Genomic DNA, 19,292 nt, shown 5'->3' with positions numbered 1-19,292 from the left:
GTTTTTACCGCGGAACCGCGGCGATTTTGCCGCTGCGGGTCTGCTGCAGTTTCCATTGCGTTTACAGTAACATGTAAACCCTATGGAAACCACAAACCGCTGTGCACATGCTGCTGGGAAAACCGCGCGGGAACGCAGCGGTTTACAATCCGCAGCATGTCACTTCTTTGTGCAGAATCGCGGCGATTTTGCACCCATAGGAATGCATTGATCCGCTTACTTCCCGCATGGGGCTGTGCCCACTATGCGGGAAGTAATGCGGATAATGTGAAGATGGTACCCGGGGTGGAGGAGAGGAGACTCTCCTCCAGGCCCTGGGAACCATATTTGTGTAAAAAAAAAAAAGAATTAAAATAAAAAATAATGATATACTCACCCTCTGAAGTCTCAGCGCTGCACGCGGCCGTCCGGTCGCAGGTTTGCTATGCGAGCAGGACCTGCGGTGACGTCACGGTCACATGACCGTGACGTCACAAAGGTCCTTCTCACATAGCATCTTTGGAACCGGACCGCCGCGTGCAGCGCCGAGGAGATCGGGACGTCAGAGGGTGAGTATATAATTATTTTTATTATTTTTAACATTACTATTGATGCTGCATATGCAGCATCAATAGTAAAACAAGTGCAGGATTAAACCCGCAGCGGAACCCGCAACACATCCGCGATAAATCTGCAGGGATAGCCACAGCAGGTTTGCCCTGCAGATTTATCAAATCCGCTGCGGGAAAACCCACGGGTGAACCCGCAGCCCCCTTCCTACGTGTGCACATAGCCTAATACAGCACTGTGTAATCTGTGAATGATATTAAAATCTTTCCCGATGAATCAGCAGCATAGGTTCTCTGCTCTCAGTACAACTCGGCCTCCAGTGCCAGCATTTTCTTTGGCGCTGACTGGCGGTAACTGTCACATAGAGCGGAACATGCACAGGATTCCGGGCCGAGATTGGCATAGAATCCCTGCTGATCTTGTCTATAGGGAAAATCTGTAATAAATCTACATTATTTATGAAGGTGAAATTGGCAAGCTGCAGAGTGAAGAAAACACAAAATACGTCTAGTTTTAACCTAAAAAAAATTACAGCAAAGAGTGACTGAAATTATACAAATCTAAACAGATTTGCTTGGGCTGTAATAAGTTGTGGATTTTTCCATCTGAAAATTCAGACAGGAAATCTGCAAAAATACGTTATGTCTAAACATACCCTTAGACTACTGTCTAGTTTTATTATATATATTTTAGACACTAGAGAATAACAGCACCTACACAACTTTTTTTTCCCAACTATAGCAGTGTACTTGTGTCAGTAGGGGGCGCCGTTACCATCCTCCAATGGTATTTATACTCATAATCCATATAATATCACAACATTTCAATTAAAACAGAAAGACAAAATAGTACAAAATTAAAATACGGATAAAATAAAATAAATGGCTAACAAAATCCAGTAGTCACCCCCTCCGAACGAACGGAGCACATTTATAAAAAGTGTCATCAAAGTGACAATTATGGCGCACAGTATAATAACGTGAACTGTCAATGGGCAGCGATATTTTGAAGTTGAACATTTTTTTTTTTTTAGTTTTTTTTTTTTACATTTTCAGTCTTTTTTTTCTTAGTGTACAGAATACTCACATGAGTGAAGTTTGAAGAGGAGTTTCACAGTGTAGTCATATAAGTGGCTGCAGTCTAGGATGACTTGGATTAGAGGCGAAAGACGGCACTGGCCAGCAGCGGTGACGGAAACAGAACGGGACATGTCCAAAGATTTAAAAACTGCAAGAAAAAAAAATAAAATTTCTGTAAGATAAGATGTACATAGGTCTGCACAGCATCAAGCGACTGTAGCTCAAACAAATTAATGTTACCTGCCAATTCGTAATACACCCCTAGTTGTTACAGACAAGTCCGTGTGCTGCCTGTGTTTTCCACACCATAGTCTATGGGACTATTCACATGCCATTTTTTTTTTTTGGCAGACCAATGGTCTACATAAAACCCTAGGTGGCCTAGTAACCACAAGAGCCCAGGATACCAGATTCGGAGCGCCAACCAAACAACCAACCCAATTTGTGCTGCCCTGGTGTAACTGACACACAGTACTGACATAGACCAGGGTCCTGCTAAACTTTTTGTATTCTCAGCTCATCTCTTTTCATGAGAACCAGTGTTTCCTGATACAATTTAGAAAGATATAAAACTGAAAAACGAAGAAGAGCAGATGATTGCTGGAAAAAACACAGGTTTTATAGTAAAGGTGTAAGCTGCAGAGCACATGATTTATAGATGAGCTGAGCAGAGTGGCAGCTGAGATAGAAGCGCGTCATGGGATTATGATAAGAAATATTTATTACATTCCTCCACAGAAAACGCAAGGTACAGCTGGAATAACAACTCACTCCTTAATCAAGTATAGTTTCTCCTCTACGATGGTGAAAAGCAAAGCTGTCGGGTTCTCATGCCATGTAAGGCCTTCTTCACATGCACGTTTTTTAGGTCCATATTCCTTCCATTTTTTAAGGACCGCAAATACGGATATACGCACACCCATTGTATTCAATGGTGGTGCACACATGTCAGATTTTTCTCAAGGACTCGCATTTACGGACGGTGGTATGATGCGACCGTTCAGGCTGAAATCCAGAAGACAATGAGCTACTCAGAGCGCAACTTCAGTGGCCTGCAGTAACGTCATTTAGGTTACCACAGGTCAATGAAGCTGCGCTCTGAGCAGCTCAGTGTCTCCGGGATTTCAGCCTGAACAGTCACGTCATACCACCGTTCAGCTTGAAATCTAGTTGAAGCACATATGGATTACGGCGTGGGACAGTATGGTTTATCTTCTCATCGGACAGGTGAGGAATATTGTTGTTCATTATTTTTTGTCTTTTACAGGCAACATGGGCTTACATAGATTATCTTCTTGTCGGATAGGTGAGGAATATGGTTGTTTATTATTTTTTGTCTTTTACAGGCAACATGGGCTTACATAGATTATCTTCTTGTCGGATAGGTGAGGAATATGGTTGTTTATTATTTTTTGTCTTTTACAGGGGACATGGGCATCGATGGATTATAGGCGTAACGGTGAGTATAACTTTCTTTTTTTCCAATAAATGTATAAAAGAGGGTGTTGAGTTTTATTTCAAATAAAGGACTTTATTCTTGCTGTGTGTTTTTATTATCCAAACTTACTATGAGGTTAGTAATGGGGGCATCTCAGGTCAAGTGAGAGGAGCGAGGCTAAGCGCAAGAATTGTCGAATCTTATGGATGCGCCATATCTGGGGTGACTGAGGGCTGATGTTGATAGCCTGGGAGTGTGGGGCAATATCTCTGGCCCTTTCCCAGGTTAATAACATCAATCCACAACTGTCTGTTTAGCCTTTGCGGGTTTGATTTTATAGGGGGACCCAACGTCATTTTTGGGGGGCTCACCCATAAACTCACCAGTAAAGGCTAAGCAAACAGCTGTGAGCTGTTATTAATAGCCTGGGAACCTTATGGGGTATTGTCCCTTTTACCATATTATTAACATCAACCCCCAGCTGTGGGCTTTCCCTCTGCTGGATATGAAAATTACGCAGTTGCCCAAGCCATTTTTTTATTTATTTATTAATTTTGCACACCTCCCATCTTTGTCAACTGGTCGTGCTGATCAAAGGGAGACCAAGCGACAAGGATGAGAGTTCAGCAGCAGGCGCCTGGGATCAGCGTGAACTGTAATGCTTTTCCCCGGCACCAATACGTGTCACACAGACACATGGACGAAACATGAATGCAACATGGAAGTGATACATGGACACACAGACAGCAAATGGATACACGGATGTCATATATAGATATATATACAGATGGCACACAGACATATATATATATATACAGATGGCACACGAACACGGACCACGGATCTCACTAGTACTGTTTTTTCCTCAGGAATCACCAAGAAGTGTGAAGGAGGCCTAAGCTCAAACTGCTTTATGCTCCTGGAGCGGAGATTTGTGTATACCTAGAGTCATAGTGACAGGCTGGGGTTGGAGGCAGTCACATTGGCCTTGTTGAATGCATTTGACTTTACTAATTTAGAGCGGGGCTAGTATAGCATGACTTGACTTCTACAACGAATGTCATCAAGAAAAACAGGTTGATCCATGCTTACTGTGCACTTAATGAGTCCAGTGGGTGGATCTACTCAGTGACTGGCAGCCTTCCCTAGATGCTGAAAGCATCAAGACCTACTCAGTGACTGGCAGCCTTCCCTAGATGCTAAAAGCATCAAGACCTACTCAGTGATTGGCGGCCTTCCCTGCAGGCTAACAGCGCCAGGTCCTAAGCAATGATTGTCAGCCTTCCCTATTTAGTAATTGACAGTCATCCCTGAATCCTAACCATGTGAGGTCCAAAGCAGTGATTGTCAGCCTTCCCTACATGCTAACAGTGTCAGGTCCTGCTCAGTGATTGGCAGCCTTCGATACATGCTAACAGTGTAAAGTCCTAAGCAGTGACTGGAAGCCTTCCCAACATACTAACAGTATCGGGTCCTGCTCAGTGACTGGAAGACTTCCCTACATGCAACAGTATTGGGTCCTATTCAGTGGCTGGCAGCTTTCCCTGCATACTAACAGTCCAGGTCCTACTCAGTGATGAACAGCCTTCCCTGCATGCTAACAGTGTCAGGTCCTACTCAGTGACTGGCAGTTGTCCCTGCATGCTAACAGTGCCAGGTCCTACTCAGTGATGAACAGCCTTCCCTGCATGCTAACCGTGTCAGGTCCTACTCAGTGATGAACAGCCTTCCCTGCATGCTAACAGTGTCAGGTCCTACTCAGTGACTGGCAGCTGTCCCTGCATGCTAACAGTGCCAGGTCCTACTCAGTGATGAACAGCCTTCCCTGCATGCTAACCGTGTCAGGTCCTACTCAGTGATGAACAGCCTTCCCTGCATGCTAACAGTGTCAGGTCCTACTCAGTGACTGGCAGCTGTCCCTGCATGCTAACAGTGCCAGGTCCTACTCAGTGATGAACAGCCTTCCCTGCATGCTAACCGTGTCAGGTCCTACTCAGTGATGAACAGCCTTCCCTGCATGCTAACAGTGTCAGGTCCTACTCAGTGACTGGCAGCTGTCCCTGCATGCTAACCGTGTCATGCCACCCACTCAAATAACCTCACAGGAAGTAGGGATTCCCAATAATTAGAGATGCATTTATGGTATGTTTTTTTTTTAACTTGTACTGTTTTAGAAAATACTGCCTTCAGAGCAAAAAAAAAAAATTCATTATTGTGGCAGGCAAAATTGGCAGGCGCGGATTTTTAGGCTCTTAATAAAGTCCATAATGAAAACCAGAAAGGCGATTGTGCCCCATTTTTTGGCAAATCTATTAAAAAATGAGATCATTTTACGTGGATTATTCTGTTGATTTGCTGGAAAAATAAAACCCAGCAAATGTGACATACCGTATGTTGATATACTGTAAAATGGAAAAAAAAAGAAAAAAAAAAGGATTTTATGGATGGGTTGTAACTATCCAGTGAGCTTCTATCAGGCAAAAAAAAATTTCCCCAATTAAAAATAATCATCTTCTAATCAGTCTTTTTAGTGCAAAGTAGTTTATCTACCAGTGATATAACTAAATATTATATCATACCTTTAGGAATTCATACATAGGTTCATGGCAGAAAGTGTTGGCACCCTTGAAATTGTTCCAAAAAATTAAGTATTCCTCACAGAAAATTATTACAATTACACGTTTTGCTATTCAAGTTTATTTCATTTATGTGTATTGGAACAATACTAAAAATTGAAATAAAAAGGCAAATAGGACATAATTTCACACAAAACTCCCAAAATTCGCCAGACAAAATTGTTGGCACCTTACAAAAATTGTGGATAAACGACTTTGTTTCAAGTACAGTGGGGCAAAAAAGTATTTAGTCAGTCAGCAATAGTGCAAGTTCCACCACTTAAAAAGATGAGAGGCGTCTGTAATTTACATCATAGGTAGAATTCAACTATGGGAGACAAACTGAGAAAAAAAAATCCAGAAAATCACATTGTCTGTTTTTTTAACATTTTTTTTGCATATTATGGTGGAAAATAAGTATTTGGTCAGAAACAAACAATCAAGATTTCTGGCTCTTACAGACCTGTAACTTCTTCTTTAAGAGTCTCCTCTTTCCTCCACTCATTACCTGTAGTACTGGCACCTGTTTAAACTTGTTATCAGTATAAAAAGACACCTGTGCACACCCTCAAACAGTCTGACTCCAAACTCCACTATGGTGAAGACCAAAGAGCTGTCAAAGGACACCAGAAACAAAATTGTAGCCCTGCACCAGGCTGGGAAGATTGAATCTGCAATAGCCAACCAGCTTGGAGTGAAGAAATCAACAGTGGGAGCAATAATTAGAAAATGGAAGACATACAAGACCACTGATAATCTCCCTCGATCTGGGGCTCCACGCAAAATCCCACCCCGTGGGGTCAGAATGATCACAAGAACGGTGAGCAAAAATCCCAGAACCACGCGGGGGGACCTAGTGAATGAACTGCAGAGAGCTGGGACCAATGTAACAAGGCCTACCATAAGTAACACACTACGCCACCATGGACTCAGATCCTGCAGTGCCAGACGTGTCCCACTGCTTAAGCCAGTACATGTCCGGGCCCGTCTGAAGTTTGCTAGAGAGCATTTGGATGATCCAGACGAGTTTTGGGAGAATGTCCTATGGTCTGATGAAACCAAACTGGAACTGTTTGGTAGAAACACAACTTGTCGTGTTTGGAGGAAAAAGAATACTGAGTTGCATCCATCAAACACCATACCTACTGTAAAGCATGGTGGTGGAAACATCATGCTTTGGGGCTGTTTCTCTGCAAAGGGGCCAGGACTACTGATCCGGGTACATGAAAGAATGAATGGGGCCATGTATCGTGAGATTTTGAGTGCAAACCTCCTTCCATCAGCAAGGGCATTGAGGATGAAACGTGGCTGGGTCTTTCAACATGACAATGATCCAAAGCACACCGCCAGGGCAACGAAGGAGTGGCTTCGTAAGAAGCATTTCAAGGTCCTGGAGTGGCCTAGCCAGTCTCCAGATCTCAACCCTATAGAAAACCTTTGGAGGGAATTGAAAGTCTGTGTTGCCAAGCGAAAAGCCAAAAACATCACTGCTCTAGAGGAGATCTGCATGGAGGAATGGGCCAACATACCAACAACAGTGTGTGGCAACCTTGTGAAGACTTACAGAAAATGTTTGACCTTTGTCATTGCCAACAAAGGATATATTACAAAGTATTGAGATGAAATTTTGTTTCTGACCAAATACTTATTTTCCACCATAATATGCAAATAAAATGTTAAAAAAACAGACAATGTGATTTTCTGGATTTTTTTTTCTCAGTTTGTCTCCCATAGTTGAGGTCTACCTATGATGTAAATTACAGACGCCTCTCATCTTTTTAAGTGGTGGAACTTGCACTATTGCTGACTGACTAAATACTTTTTTGCCCCACTGTATGTGATGCTCATTATAACTTGTGGCAAGTAACAGGTGTGGGCAATATGAAAATCCCACCTGAAACCAGATAAAAAGGGGAGAAGTTGACTCAATCTTTGCATTGGGTGTCTGCATGTGGCACACTAAGCATTGGGAACAGAAAGCGAAGAGAACTGTCTGAGGGCTTGAGAACCAAAATTGTTGAAATATATCAACAATCTCAAGGTTACAAGTCAATCCAGAGATCTTGAGTCCAGACATAAATAAGCTGCCCCAATCAAGTTTCTAAAAAAATTCAAACTCTCCTACAGGCTCAGTTTGCATCAGTGTCAGAGCAAACTATCCCGTTGACATTTGAGTGAAATAAAATGCTATGGCAGGAGACCCAGGAGGACCCCACTGCTGACACAGAGACATATAACTGCAGTCTGGAAAAATGTACATGAGTAAGCCAAAAACCTTTTGGGAAAGAGTCTTGTGGTCAGATGAGACCAGGATAGAGCTTTTTGGTACAGCACATCATTCTGTTTACCAAAGCCTACAAAGAAAATAACACAGTACCTACAGTCAAATATGGTGGAGGTTCAAAGATGTTTTGGGGTTGTTTTGCTGCCCATTTTGAAATTGCTGTTGGGAGAAGGCGCCTTCAAATATGAGAGACCTGGAGCAGTTTGTAAAAGAAGAGGTCAAAAAATTCCAGTTGAGAGATGTAAGTGTAATGTGCTGCTGCAGTGCAGTATAGAGCAATCTCCACCAGGGGGTGCTGGATAAGGAAAGGAGGCTGCACACACAGCACAGCAACACTGAGCAACAACACAGGTGTCACAGGTAATGAAAGGGACATGAAACAAGCCAAGGTCATACACGGAGATAGCAGCGCAGTACAGAAGGGGCGAGCAGAGAATCGTCGGGGACAAGCAAGACGTCAGAACCTACCGGGAACGTGGTAACCAAAACGTGAGATGGAGACGGAGTCGGGGTACAGGCCAGAGGTCAGAACAAGTCATAAACGGGTGTAGGCAGTCAGAGGCAAACAGGAACACAATAACAGGGATCAGGTCAGGAGCTCAAACCAATGGCTGCAGAGGACTAAAATAGCTCAGCCAGCTCCAGGGTGAGGCAGAGAGGATTAACTCCCACATGACCAGTCCAGAGACAAGAGAGCTGAACATAATCTCAGAACTGGATCATGACAGTAAGAAGTTTATTGATGGTTATAGGAAGCGATCGATTGCAGTTATTTATTCCATAGGGTGCGAAACCAAATATTAAGTTGAGGGTGTCAACAATTTTGTCAGGCCCATTTTTGGGGTTTTGTGTGAAATTATCTCCAATTTGCCTTTTTTCAGATTTTTTTATGTCGTTCCAATACACACAAATAAAATAAACATGTATAACAAAACACATGTAATTGCAATCATTTTCTGGCAGAAATACTTAATTTTCTGGAAAAAACGTAAGGGTGCCAACACATTTGGCCATGACGGTATGGCTTTATTACAGCTATGTTTTGCACAGAACCAAAACAGGGATGCATCAGGCTTTTACACACCCTCCAAATCTTTGATTTTATAGCGAAAAATACCATTTTTTTCTGCAGTGTTATGTCCAAATCTGACTGGAGATGCTATATATTGTGGTATGCACAATTTGCTATGTATGTATAGTGGTAATTTATCCTAAAGTTACTGCTATGGGGTCTGAAAGGGCATCTGCAGCAGTGTGTACAGGCTGCACGCCTATATATCACCATACATGCTCCTTCCACATTCAAGATTACTTAGGGGTCATAGATCAAGTTTTTTTCAACAATGAGGGCATCAAATTGACCATTTAGCAGTGGATTAAAAGAATAACTGCACATTCTTTTCCCTGTACCGCTGCCACCATATGAAGCAATTGTTGTTAATGAAATGTACTGTCTAATTAGGAAATAATGTAATATATCAAATTCACTTAACGCTCTTTAATCAGCACATTTCAATCAACTATAACATATGCTGAAACAAGCTTGTGTAGGTGGAAGCTTCCAGTTAGTAGAGAGGATTATGCATTACTTTATATTAAGACTTACCGTAATACCTTAAGTGAACAAAAGGAACAAACAATGAAAGAAAAGAATACAAAATATCCAATATATCATATTCCATATTAGTGCTTCAGACTGGAACTATGTAAGAGCTATCCAAAAGCACAATATCTCTGCACACATTACGACTACCGTAATTGAAAAATAATTGAACACAATAAAAATGTTTTTACTGCGTTCACTTATCTTTCTTTTCCTTTTAATGTGTGAAGTGTAAAAAAAATCTGCTGTTGATTGGACACTATAAGCATAACCTATTATTTATTTATATTTTTTGTTCACTTAATACTTTGAGTGCACAAGGGTGTACTGTTCTGAATGGGCTGTTAGCATGATCGTCTGATTTCCCTGTTAATAACATGCACAAAAATGAAACTGGAGATAACTTAAAATGACATGAGATTTTAGAGTAGCTGATTGTATCACTAATTTAGATTAGTGGTATAACTTTTATGGTGATGACTAAATTGTTAAATGGTCCATGAAAATTTGAGCGCCCTATAAAGGTAAGCTATCATCAGATAATGATCTATTGTTTAACCCTGCTGTTGTCTTCGGTCAAAAACGACCGACCTTGAACTTCAATATTCTTTAAAATATTCAAGATGCGGCTCTGAAACCTGTGGCCGACCGACCCATCCTCATTTAAGTCAATCAACCACAAGTTTCAGAACCGCATCTTGAACACCCCAAAAAATACCAAAGTTCAAAATCGGTCTCCCCAGACTGAAGACAACAGAAGGGTTAAACAATCACTCTTAGAAAGCTTTTACTTCACTTTTTCTGTGTATATACAGTTTGCATGTAATGTAGTGCGTATATATTAATATACGCCCCTACTGCCGCCTTCTCCTTTATCGAGCGCTGCTCAGCTCCTCTTCTCAATGCTGTCACCGCAGCTCAGACTCTCCGGCTCAGTTTATGCTCTATGCGTGAGCTGGAAGTCTCTTTTGCAATGTAAGTCTATAAAGTCTCGTCCTGATGCTCCATAGACTTACATTATAAAAGCCACTTCTGGGTCGCGCAGAGCGCAGTGTGACCTGCAGAGTCTGATTTGCAGTGACGTCACTGAGAAGAGGAGCAGATCAATGGTAGATCCTGGAGAAGGCGGCATGCACATACACTACTTGTGCATATATACAGATTTGTTACAAAGATCTTCGGGAGTGCTTATTTAATCAGCTTTTAGTGTTACATGTATTAGGAATCTTGTAATCTTGCCACTGGGGCATTTTTCTAGACTCATAAATCCTGTCCTTTTTGGAAGAGTTTTTAGCTGACTCATTATCAGCAGGGACAGGATTACAATGAGAGGTAACACCTTTATAAACAGCCAATAAGGTTCAATCAAGGGTGGACGTCTCAGTTTTGCAACCTGTGCAGCAGCACAGGCACCTAAGAGTCAAGGTGGCCCATTTCCACCCCCGAAGCATGTGGAATTTGGCTTTATGATGAAGGAATGGACTTCAAAGGGTAAATTTACTGTTCTTGCACAGGGACCCTCTTCTGTCTGTGTCCGCTATTGGGTCCCACCATTCATATTAGTTGATGTCACCGCTGACACGGCTCCCCCTCCCTTCACAATGACATTTGCACAAGCTCATTAGATGTTTCAGTATGAAATATAGGGTCAGAGTCTGTTCATTGTGGCTAATGTACAACATTTCTAATTTTGTTATTTTTATTACAAATTTGTGATATGGGGGGGGGGGGGGAAACAAGGACGAACATTAAAAAAAAGAATACAAGTAACACATAAACCTGATTTAACCTAAACATCATTTTCTGACGATAGCTTCCTTTTAACTATTTGTGTATGTTATACTCTGAGTGCAGTGAATGTGGTCAAATGGCCTTGTTTGGCTCAATTTACAAAAAGGAAAAGACAAATATTAAGTTGTTATCTATAGCCATCAGCACCTTTACATGAAATAAACTGGGCAGACAAACAAAAAGTCAAGAAACACCGTAGCGTGCTGCATTTTCTCACTAACACAAATGTAACATTTTTGTGCTGAACCCGGACACAATGTAGTCAGTGAGAACGTTACACTATTTTGCAATGGCACAATGGTGTTACTTCCTATGACACATGAAGATTCTGTACAGGTCAACAGAAAGGAAGTGGGTCTTTGACTAGTGATTAAATTACTAACTTCCCAACTCGGTGAGAAAACTCTGCGAGATGCACCCGTGGCTGTATGCCGTCCTCTGACTGTGAGCTCACAGAAGTCTGGATAGCTTTTACTGTGTAATATTGATATATCAGATAGACAAAACCGCATAGGAAAAATGTTACATATTTCTACCGTATGTATAGACAAGAATAAGATCAGCCCTTAATGAGCGATTCCAGCTTGGAGCATTATGAGTAATATTATTTAACTCCTAAGTTTAACATTGTTTCCATAGGTCACAAATTGCTGTATGAAGCCGGCTCAGGAGCTGATCATACTTCAAACCAGCAGAAAGCTGTAAGCTGCCAATAATCAGTGCAGTCGGGTCAGTTCGGGTGACACCCCTGCTGATTTAGATTTTGATATCCATTGCTGACTTGGATCGACATAGCCCTCCATTTTCCTCTGATTCTGATTTCGCCCTCCTGGTTTTGACCTTGGCTATATCCTGACTTCATTACCATTTTCAGACCTGTACTTGCCTCTGGCTATGACCCGGCTGGACGACTCTAGTCTGCATGCTCACCCTAGCAGCTGAAAGCCATGGGCATAACCCAGGGGGCCTGTATTAGTCCCGATCTTAGTATAGGGGTTAAAGAATGAAGGCCAGGATTGCTCTCGGACATCATTATTGGAGTGATGAGCAGAAGTCCTTCTGAGAGGTGCCAGACTTCTACACACAGCTTGCCATTGCAAATACACTTTTTAAATAACTTGCATGGAAAGAAGCACAGTGATTCCTCGCAAAGTTGGCTACCTGAAATTAACATTTAATTATTTACTTTTTTCATTTACAAATTGAACAAACAGGTCTATCAAGATGATGGAAAATGAGTCAGAGGCTTTCACTTGTTATTTTACTCAGGACATATATGGCTACAGGATCTGAAAAACTAGAAAAAGGGAACAAGAACAGTAATAAGCCTGTAAGTGAAATGAGATGACAGAAATATAAGGAATGGTCGGACTTCTGTGTAAATGAGCCTACTATGTTTTTAGGAAATGAGTTGTATGGCTTTCTGTAAGGTTGTGAATATGATACGTGGCCAGGACTACAGCGGTTTCGGCCACAGCAGCTGATCTGGGGCAATGAGGATGAAGGGACCTACTCAGAAGCCGAGGTTTCATTCAGGCAGAATATCAGATGTATAACCGTACTCATCTCTTGTCTTCTGGAGCTGCTGACATTACTACAGCTCTGTCCACGGCTCTTTTTCTGCTTCATTTTGCAGTGCTCATTCAATGTACAGTATGTGCCATTAAGAGAGTTGTCCAGGACCATTATATTATACTAGCTATTGAACCCGTTCTACGCCCGGGTGGCGAGCATTTATATCGGTATATGGTCTCCATCCTGGTATGTGCTGCTCCATCCTGCGCCCCCATCCTGTCATGTGCTGCTCCCATCCTGCGCCCCCGTTCTGTCATGTGCTGCTCCCATCCTTTGCCCCCGTTCTGTCATGTGCTGCTCCCATCCTGCGCCCGTTCTGTTAGGGCAGTGAGAATCTGGAATTGCTTGCCTGAGGAGGTGGTGATGGCGAACTCAGTCGAGGGGTTCAAGAGAGGCCTGGATGTCTTCCTGGAGCAGAACAATATTGTATCATACAATTATTAGGTTCTCTAGAAGGACGTAGATCTGGGTATTTATTATGATGGAATATAGGCTGAACTGGATGGACAAATGTCTTTTTTCGGCCTTACTAACTATGTTACTATGTGCTGCTGCCATCCTGCGCCCGTTCTGTCATGTGCTGCTGCCATCCTGCGCCCGTTCTGTCATGTGCTGCGGCCATCCTGCGCCCGTTCTGACATGTGCTGCTGCCATCCTGCGCCCGTTCTGTCATGTGCTGCTGCCATCCTGCGCCCGTTCTGTCATGTGCTGCTGCCATCCTGCGCCCGTTCTGTCATGTGCTGCTGCCATCCTGCGCCCGTTCTGTCATGTGCTGCGGCTATCCTGCGCCCGTTCTGTCATGTGCTGCTGCCATCCTGCGCCCGTTCTGTCATGTGTTGCGGCCATCCTGCGCCCGTTCTGTCATGTGCTGCTGCCATCCTGCGCCCGTTCTGTCATGTGCTGCGGCCATCCTGCGCCCGTTCTGACATGTGCTGCTCCCATCCTGCGTCCGTTCTGTCATGTGCTGCTGCCATCCTGCGCCCGTTCTGTCATGTGCTGCTGCCATCCTGCGCCCGTTCTGTCATGTGCTGCTGCCATCCTGCGCCCGTTCTGTCATGTGCTGCTGCCATCCTGCGCCCGTTCTGTCATGTGCTGCTGCCATCCTGCGCCCGTTCTGTCATGTGCTGCTGCCATCCTGCGCCCGTTCTGTCATGTGCTGCGGCCATCCTGCGCCCGTTCTGTCATGTGCTGCTGCCATCCTGCGCCCGTTCTGTCATGTGCTGCGGCCATCCTGAGCCCGTTCTGTCATGTGCTGCGGCCATCCTGCGCCCGTTCTGTCATGTGCTGCTGCCATCCTGCGCCCGTTCTGTCATGTGCTGCGGCCATCCTGCGCCCGTTCTGTCATGTGCTGCGGCTATCCTGCGCCCGTTCTGTCATGTGCTGCGGCCATCCTGCGCCCGTTCTGTCATGTGCTGCTCCCATCCTTTGCCCCCGTTCTGTCATGTGCTGCTCCCATCCTGCGCCCGTTCTGTTAGGGCAGTGAGAATCTGGAATTGCTTGCCTGAGGAGGTGGTGATGGCGAACTCAGTCGAGGGGTTCAAGAGAGGCCTGGATGTCTTCCTGGAGCAGAACAATATTGTATCATAAAATTATTAGGTTCTCTAGAAGGACGTAGATCTGGGTATTTATTATGATGGAATATAGGCTGAACTGGATGGACAAATGTCTTTTTTCGGCCTTACTAACTATGTTACTATGTTACTATGTGCTGCTGCCATCCTGCGCCCGTTCTGTCATGTGCTGCTGCCATCCTGCGCCCGTTCTGTCATGTGCTGCGGCCATCCTGCGCCCGTTCTGACATGTGCTGCTGCCATCCTGCGCCCGTTCTGTCATGTGCTGCTGCCATCCTGCGCCCGTTCTGTCATGTGCTGCTGCCATCCTGCGCCCGTTCTGTCATGTGCTGCTGCCATCCTGCGCCCGTTCTGTCATGTGCTGCGGCTATCCTGCGCCCGTTCTGTCATGTGCTGCTGCCATCCTGCGCCCGTTCTGTCATGTGTTGCGGCCATCCTGCGCCCGTTCTGTCATGTGCTGCTGCCATCCTGCGCCCGTTCTGTCATGTGCTGCGGCCATCCTGCGCCCGTTCTGACATGTGCTGCTCCCATCCTGCGTCCGTTCTGTCATGTGCTGCTGCCATCCTGCGCCCGTTCTGTCATGTGCTGCTGCCATCCTGCGCCCGTTCTGTCATGTGCTGCTGCCATCCTGCGCCCGTTCTGTCATGTGCTGCTGCCATCCTGCGCCCGTTCTGTCATGTGCTGCTGCCATCCTGCGCCCGTTCTGTCATGTGCTGCTGCCATCCTGCGCCCGTTCTGTCATGTGCTGCTGCCATCCTGCGCCCGTTCTGTCATGTGCTGCGGCCATCCTGCGCCCGTTCTGTCATGTGCTGCTGCCATCCTGCGCCCGTTCTGTCATGTGCTGCGGCCATCCTGAGCCCGTTCTGTCATGTGCTGCGGCCATCCTGCGCCCGTTCTGTCATGTGCTGCTGCCATCCTGCGCCCGTTCTGTCATGTGCTGCGGCCATCCTGCGCCCGTTCTGTCATGTGCTGCGGCTATCCTGCGCCCGTTCTGTCATGTGCTGCGGCCATCCTGCGCCCGTTCTGTCATGTGCTGCGGCCATCCTGCGCCCGTTCTGTCATGTGCTGCTGCCATCCTGCGCCCGTTCTGTCATGTGCTGCTCCCATCCTGCGCCACCATTGTATTATGTATGTGCCATTAAGAGAGTTGTCCAGGACCATTATATTATACTAGCTATTGAACCCGTTCTACGCCCGGGTGGCGAGCATTTATATTGGTATATGGTCTCCATCCTGGTATGTGCTGCTCCATCCTGCGCCCCCATCCTGTCATGTGCTGCTCCCATCCTGCGCCCCCGTTCTGTCATGTGCTGCTCCCATCCTTTGCCCCCGTTCTGTCATGTGCTGCTCCCATCCTGCGCCCCCGTTCTGTCATTTGCTGCTCCCATCCTGCGTCCCCGTTCTGTCATTTGCTGCTGCCATCCTGCGCCCGTTCTGTCATGTGCTGCGGCCATCCTGCGCCCGTTCTGACATGTGCTGCTGCCATCCTGCGCCCGTTCTGTCATGTGCTGCTGCCATCCTGCGCCCGTTCTGTCATGTGCTGCTGCCATCCTGCGCCCGTTCTGTCATGTGCTGCTGCCATCCTGCGCCCGTTCTGTCATGTGCTGCTGCCATCCTGCGCCCGTTCTGTCATGTGCTGCTGCCATCCTGCGCCCGTTCTGTCATGTGCTGCTGCCATCCTGCGCCCGTTCTGTCATGTGCTGCTGCCATCCTGCGCCCGTTCTGTCATGTGCTGCTGCCATCCTGCGCCCGTTCTGTCATGTGCTGCTGCCATCCTGCGCCCGTTCTGTCATGTGCTGCTGCCATCCTGCGCCCGTTCTGTCATGTGCTGCGGCCATCCTGCGCCCGTTCTGTCATGTGCTGCTGCCATCCTGCGCCCGTTCTGTCATGTGCTGCGGCCATCCTGAGCCCGTTCTGTCATGTGCTGCGGCCATCCTGCGCCTGTTCTGTCATGTGCTGCTGCCATCCTGCGCCCGTTCTGTCATGTGCTGCGGCCATCCTGCGCCCGTTCTGTCATGTGCTGCGGCTATCCTGCGCCCGTTCTGTCATGTGCTGCGGCCATCCTGCGCCCGTTCTGTCATGTGCTGCGGCCATCCTGCGCCCGTTCTGTCATGTGCTGCTGCCATCCTGCGCCCGTTCTGTCATGTGCTGCTCCCATCCTGCGCCACCATTGTATTATATGCCCCCCGCTCCAGTGTGTATGCCCCCGAATGCTGCTGCCATATAAAAAAAAAAAAAAATACCATACTCACCTATCGTCCGGCTCCACTGCAGGTATGTCTTCAAGAAAATGGCGCCGGAAAGCGGGGACTGCGCAGGCGCCGATTCCGGCAGCAGGAATCGGCGCCTGCGCAGTCCGCGCTTTCCGGCGCCATTTTCTTGAAGACACACCTGCAGTGGAGCCGGAGTGTGTCTTCAAGAAAATGGCGCCGGAAAGCGCGGACTGCGCAGGCGCCGATTCCGGCAGCAGGAATCGGCGCCTGCGCAGTCCGCGCCCTCCGGAGCCGGGAGCAGAGGAGCCGGGAGACGGAGCCGCAAGCAGCGCTGGAACCGGGAAAGGTGAGTATACTTACCCTCCCTCCTGGCGGTCCCTGACTCTCCGGTGGAGATCGCGGTATGCGTTCAGTGCTTACGCATACCGCGATCTCCCGGGAGCGTCGCTCTGTGAGGCCCAGACTGCGCCGGCGCTTGCGCTTGCGCAGTCTATAGAGGCTTCGGACAGAGTGACGCTCCCAGCGTTATATTATAGATATAGCTAACTACTTGTGTGTTCTACCCATCTACGACCACTCCTGCCGGCTATTCCGCTACTCCACATCAATAGATCCGCTGTTCTTCTTCCGGGCTGCTCTGTTGACGGCGCGTGACTGCTGATGTCATACTGATTGACAGCCGGCCCCCTGTAGTTAGGCAGTATGACGTCAGCAGTCACATCACGTCAACAGAGCAGAGCGAATGAGAAAATGCTGCTCTGTTGACATCACGTCAGCAGATGAATCGCCAGGAGCGGTCTGTGTCTTATCTGTGCTGACAGAGATCGGCGCGGGCACAACAGGCAGGTAGTTAGCAACTATCTACCTGTTAGTTCTTTGGCTCATAGTAAAAAAAATTATATAGCCCTAGATAGCGCTTTTACATGCATCCTTGACCTCTATTGTCCTGATAAAGGCCAAATCTGCCCATCTGTATCTGAGAAGGTTTCGTGTCTTTTTTGCTGTGTATGTGAGATATAAAGAGGGATTGTTTTTATTTTTCATTCAATAATAATAATCTTAATTTATATAGCGCCAACATATTCCGCAGCCCTTTACAGTTTCAAACACAAAAGTCATAAGTAACAACGTTAACAATACAATAATTAAAGCGAAATAAGATGACCCTGCTCGTGAGAGCTTACAATCTACACTGAGGTGGGGGAGATACAAAGTACAAGTGTGTATTTACAATGATGTATTTACAATGATGGTCCAGCCATCTTCAGGGGGTGGGGGATAGATGGAGATAGTAAATGGGCTACACACACACAAACATGAAATGACTTTGATTAGAGAACAAGGTAGGCCGCTCTGAACAAATGTGTTTTGAGAGAGCGCCTAAAACTATGCAAATTGTGGATGGTCCTAATATCTTGGGGTAGAGCATTCCAGAGGATTGGTGCAGCACGGGAGAAGTCTTGGAGTTGGGAGTGGGAGGTACGGATTAGCGCAGAGGTTAGTCGAAAGTCATTTGCAGAGTGAAGAGGTCGGTTAGGCCGATAGACAGAAATGAAGGAGGAGATGTAAGCGGGTGCTGCACTGTGGAGAGCTTTGTAGGTGAGAACAAGTACTTTGAATTGTATCCTGTAATGAATATGCAGCCAGTGTAACGACGGGCAAAGAGCGGACGCGTCCGAGTAGCGATTAGCTAGATGGACGACCTTGGCTGCTGCTTTAAGGATGGACTGGAGAGAGGAAAGTCGAGTGAGGGGGAGGCCAATTAGTAGAGCGCTACAGTAGTCCAGGCAGGAGTGGATCAGGGCAACAGTGAGGGGTTTTGGTTGTTTCCATGGTGAGAAAAGGGCGGATTCTAGAGATGTTCTTTAGGTGTAAACGGGATGAGCATTTAATAGTTTTATTAGCTTTTTGCTTTCGAAATTTTCAGCTTCATCCATCAGGTTGCATATCTGCATCAAAAATGTATCAACTAGAAAACAGATCCTTAATAACTGTAAAAGTGGACATTTGACTCATTGACACGTTCTACCCCAAACTATATACCCCGTGAATCATGTTCATATAGTTTGTTAAAAATATACATTTCTATACGGCTCAACCACCCCTACAGATACTACTGAAATTAGATGTATGAACACATCCCGTTCCACATGCACTCTAGCATTAAGCACCGGGGTGTAATCGCTAGTTTTGTGGAGTAATCATTAGGTCTGTAGTACAAAAGCCATTCCTGCAGAGCAGCTTTTTACACTCGGGATGACAGGTCTCAGTCTTTCAGTAAATCAGCAGGGAACGCCAACATATAAGAATTACATGAATCAGTCGTAGAGGCAAGAATCACTGACCTGTATGAAAGAGGTTGAGCTCCCACTCCATGTAGTCAAATATTTCCACCGTAAGCTGAAAGCTGAAGAACAATTAAAGAAAATAAATGTGAGCAATAGTAGACGCAAGATGCAATGTCCCTTTTATGTCACACAAAAGTAATGATTGTACTAAATGTTCTCTGTATTAATTTCCATAAAATAATTGCATGCTGTCTCCTTTAATATACACTCCTCAACACTGAAATTG

The 19,292-nt window shown here is 45.8% G+C and overlaps 1 protein-coding gene across 1 annotated transcript in view; it reads right to left on the bottom strand.

The window, feature by feature from the left end:
- The window catches only part of HIP1 (huntingtin interacting protein 1), a 174,755-nt gene that overhangs the window by 73,707 nt on the left and 81,756 nt on the right, over nt 1-19,292 (bottom strand). The window contains exons 7-8 of the mRNA XM_069761248.1: nt 19,064-19,125; nt 1,636-1,776 (exon numbers count right to left, since the gene is read on the bottom strand). Of these exons, the coding sequence (XP_069617349.1) occupies nt 1,636-1,776; nt 19,064-19,125 (203 nt within the window). The remainder of the gene's footprint in view (nt 1-1,635; nt 1,777-19,063; nt 19,126-19,292) is intronic.

The sequence above is a fragment of the Ranitomeya imitator genome, chromosome 3 (assembly GCF_032444005.1).
Source record: "Ranitomeya imitator isolate aRanImi1 chromosome 3, aRanImi1.pri, whole genome shotgun sequence".
NCBI classification, from domain to species: Eukaryota; Metazoa; Chordata; class Amphibia; order Anura; family Dendrobatidae; genus Ranitomeya; species Ranitomeya imitator.
Note: the sequence above shows the minus strand (reverse complement) of the source record. Positions and strands in the feature narration are given on the sequence as shown.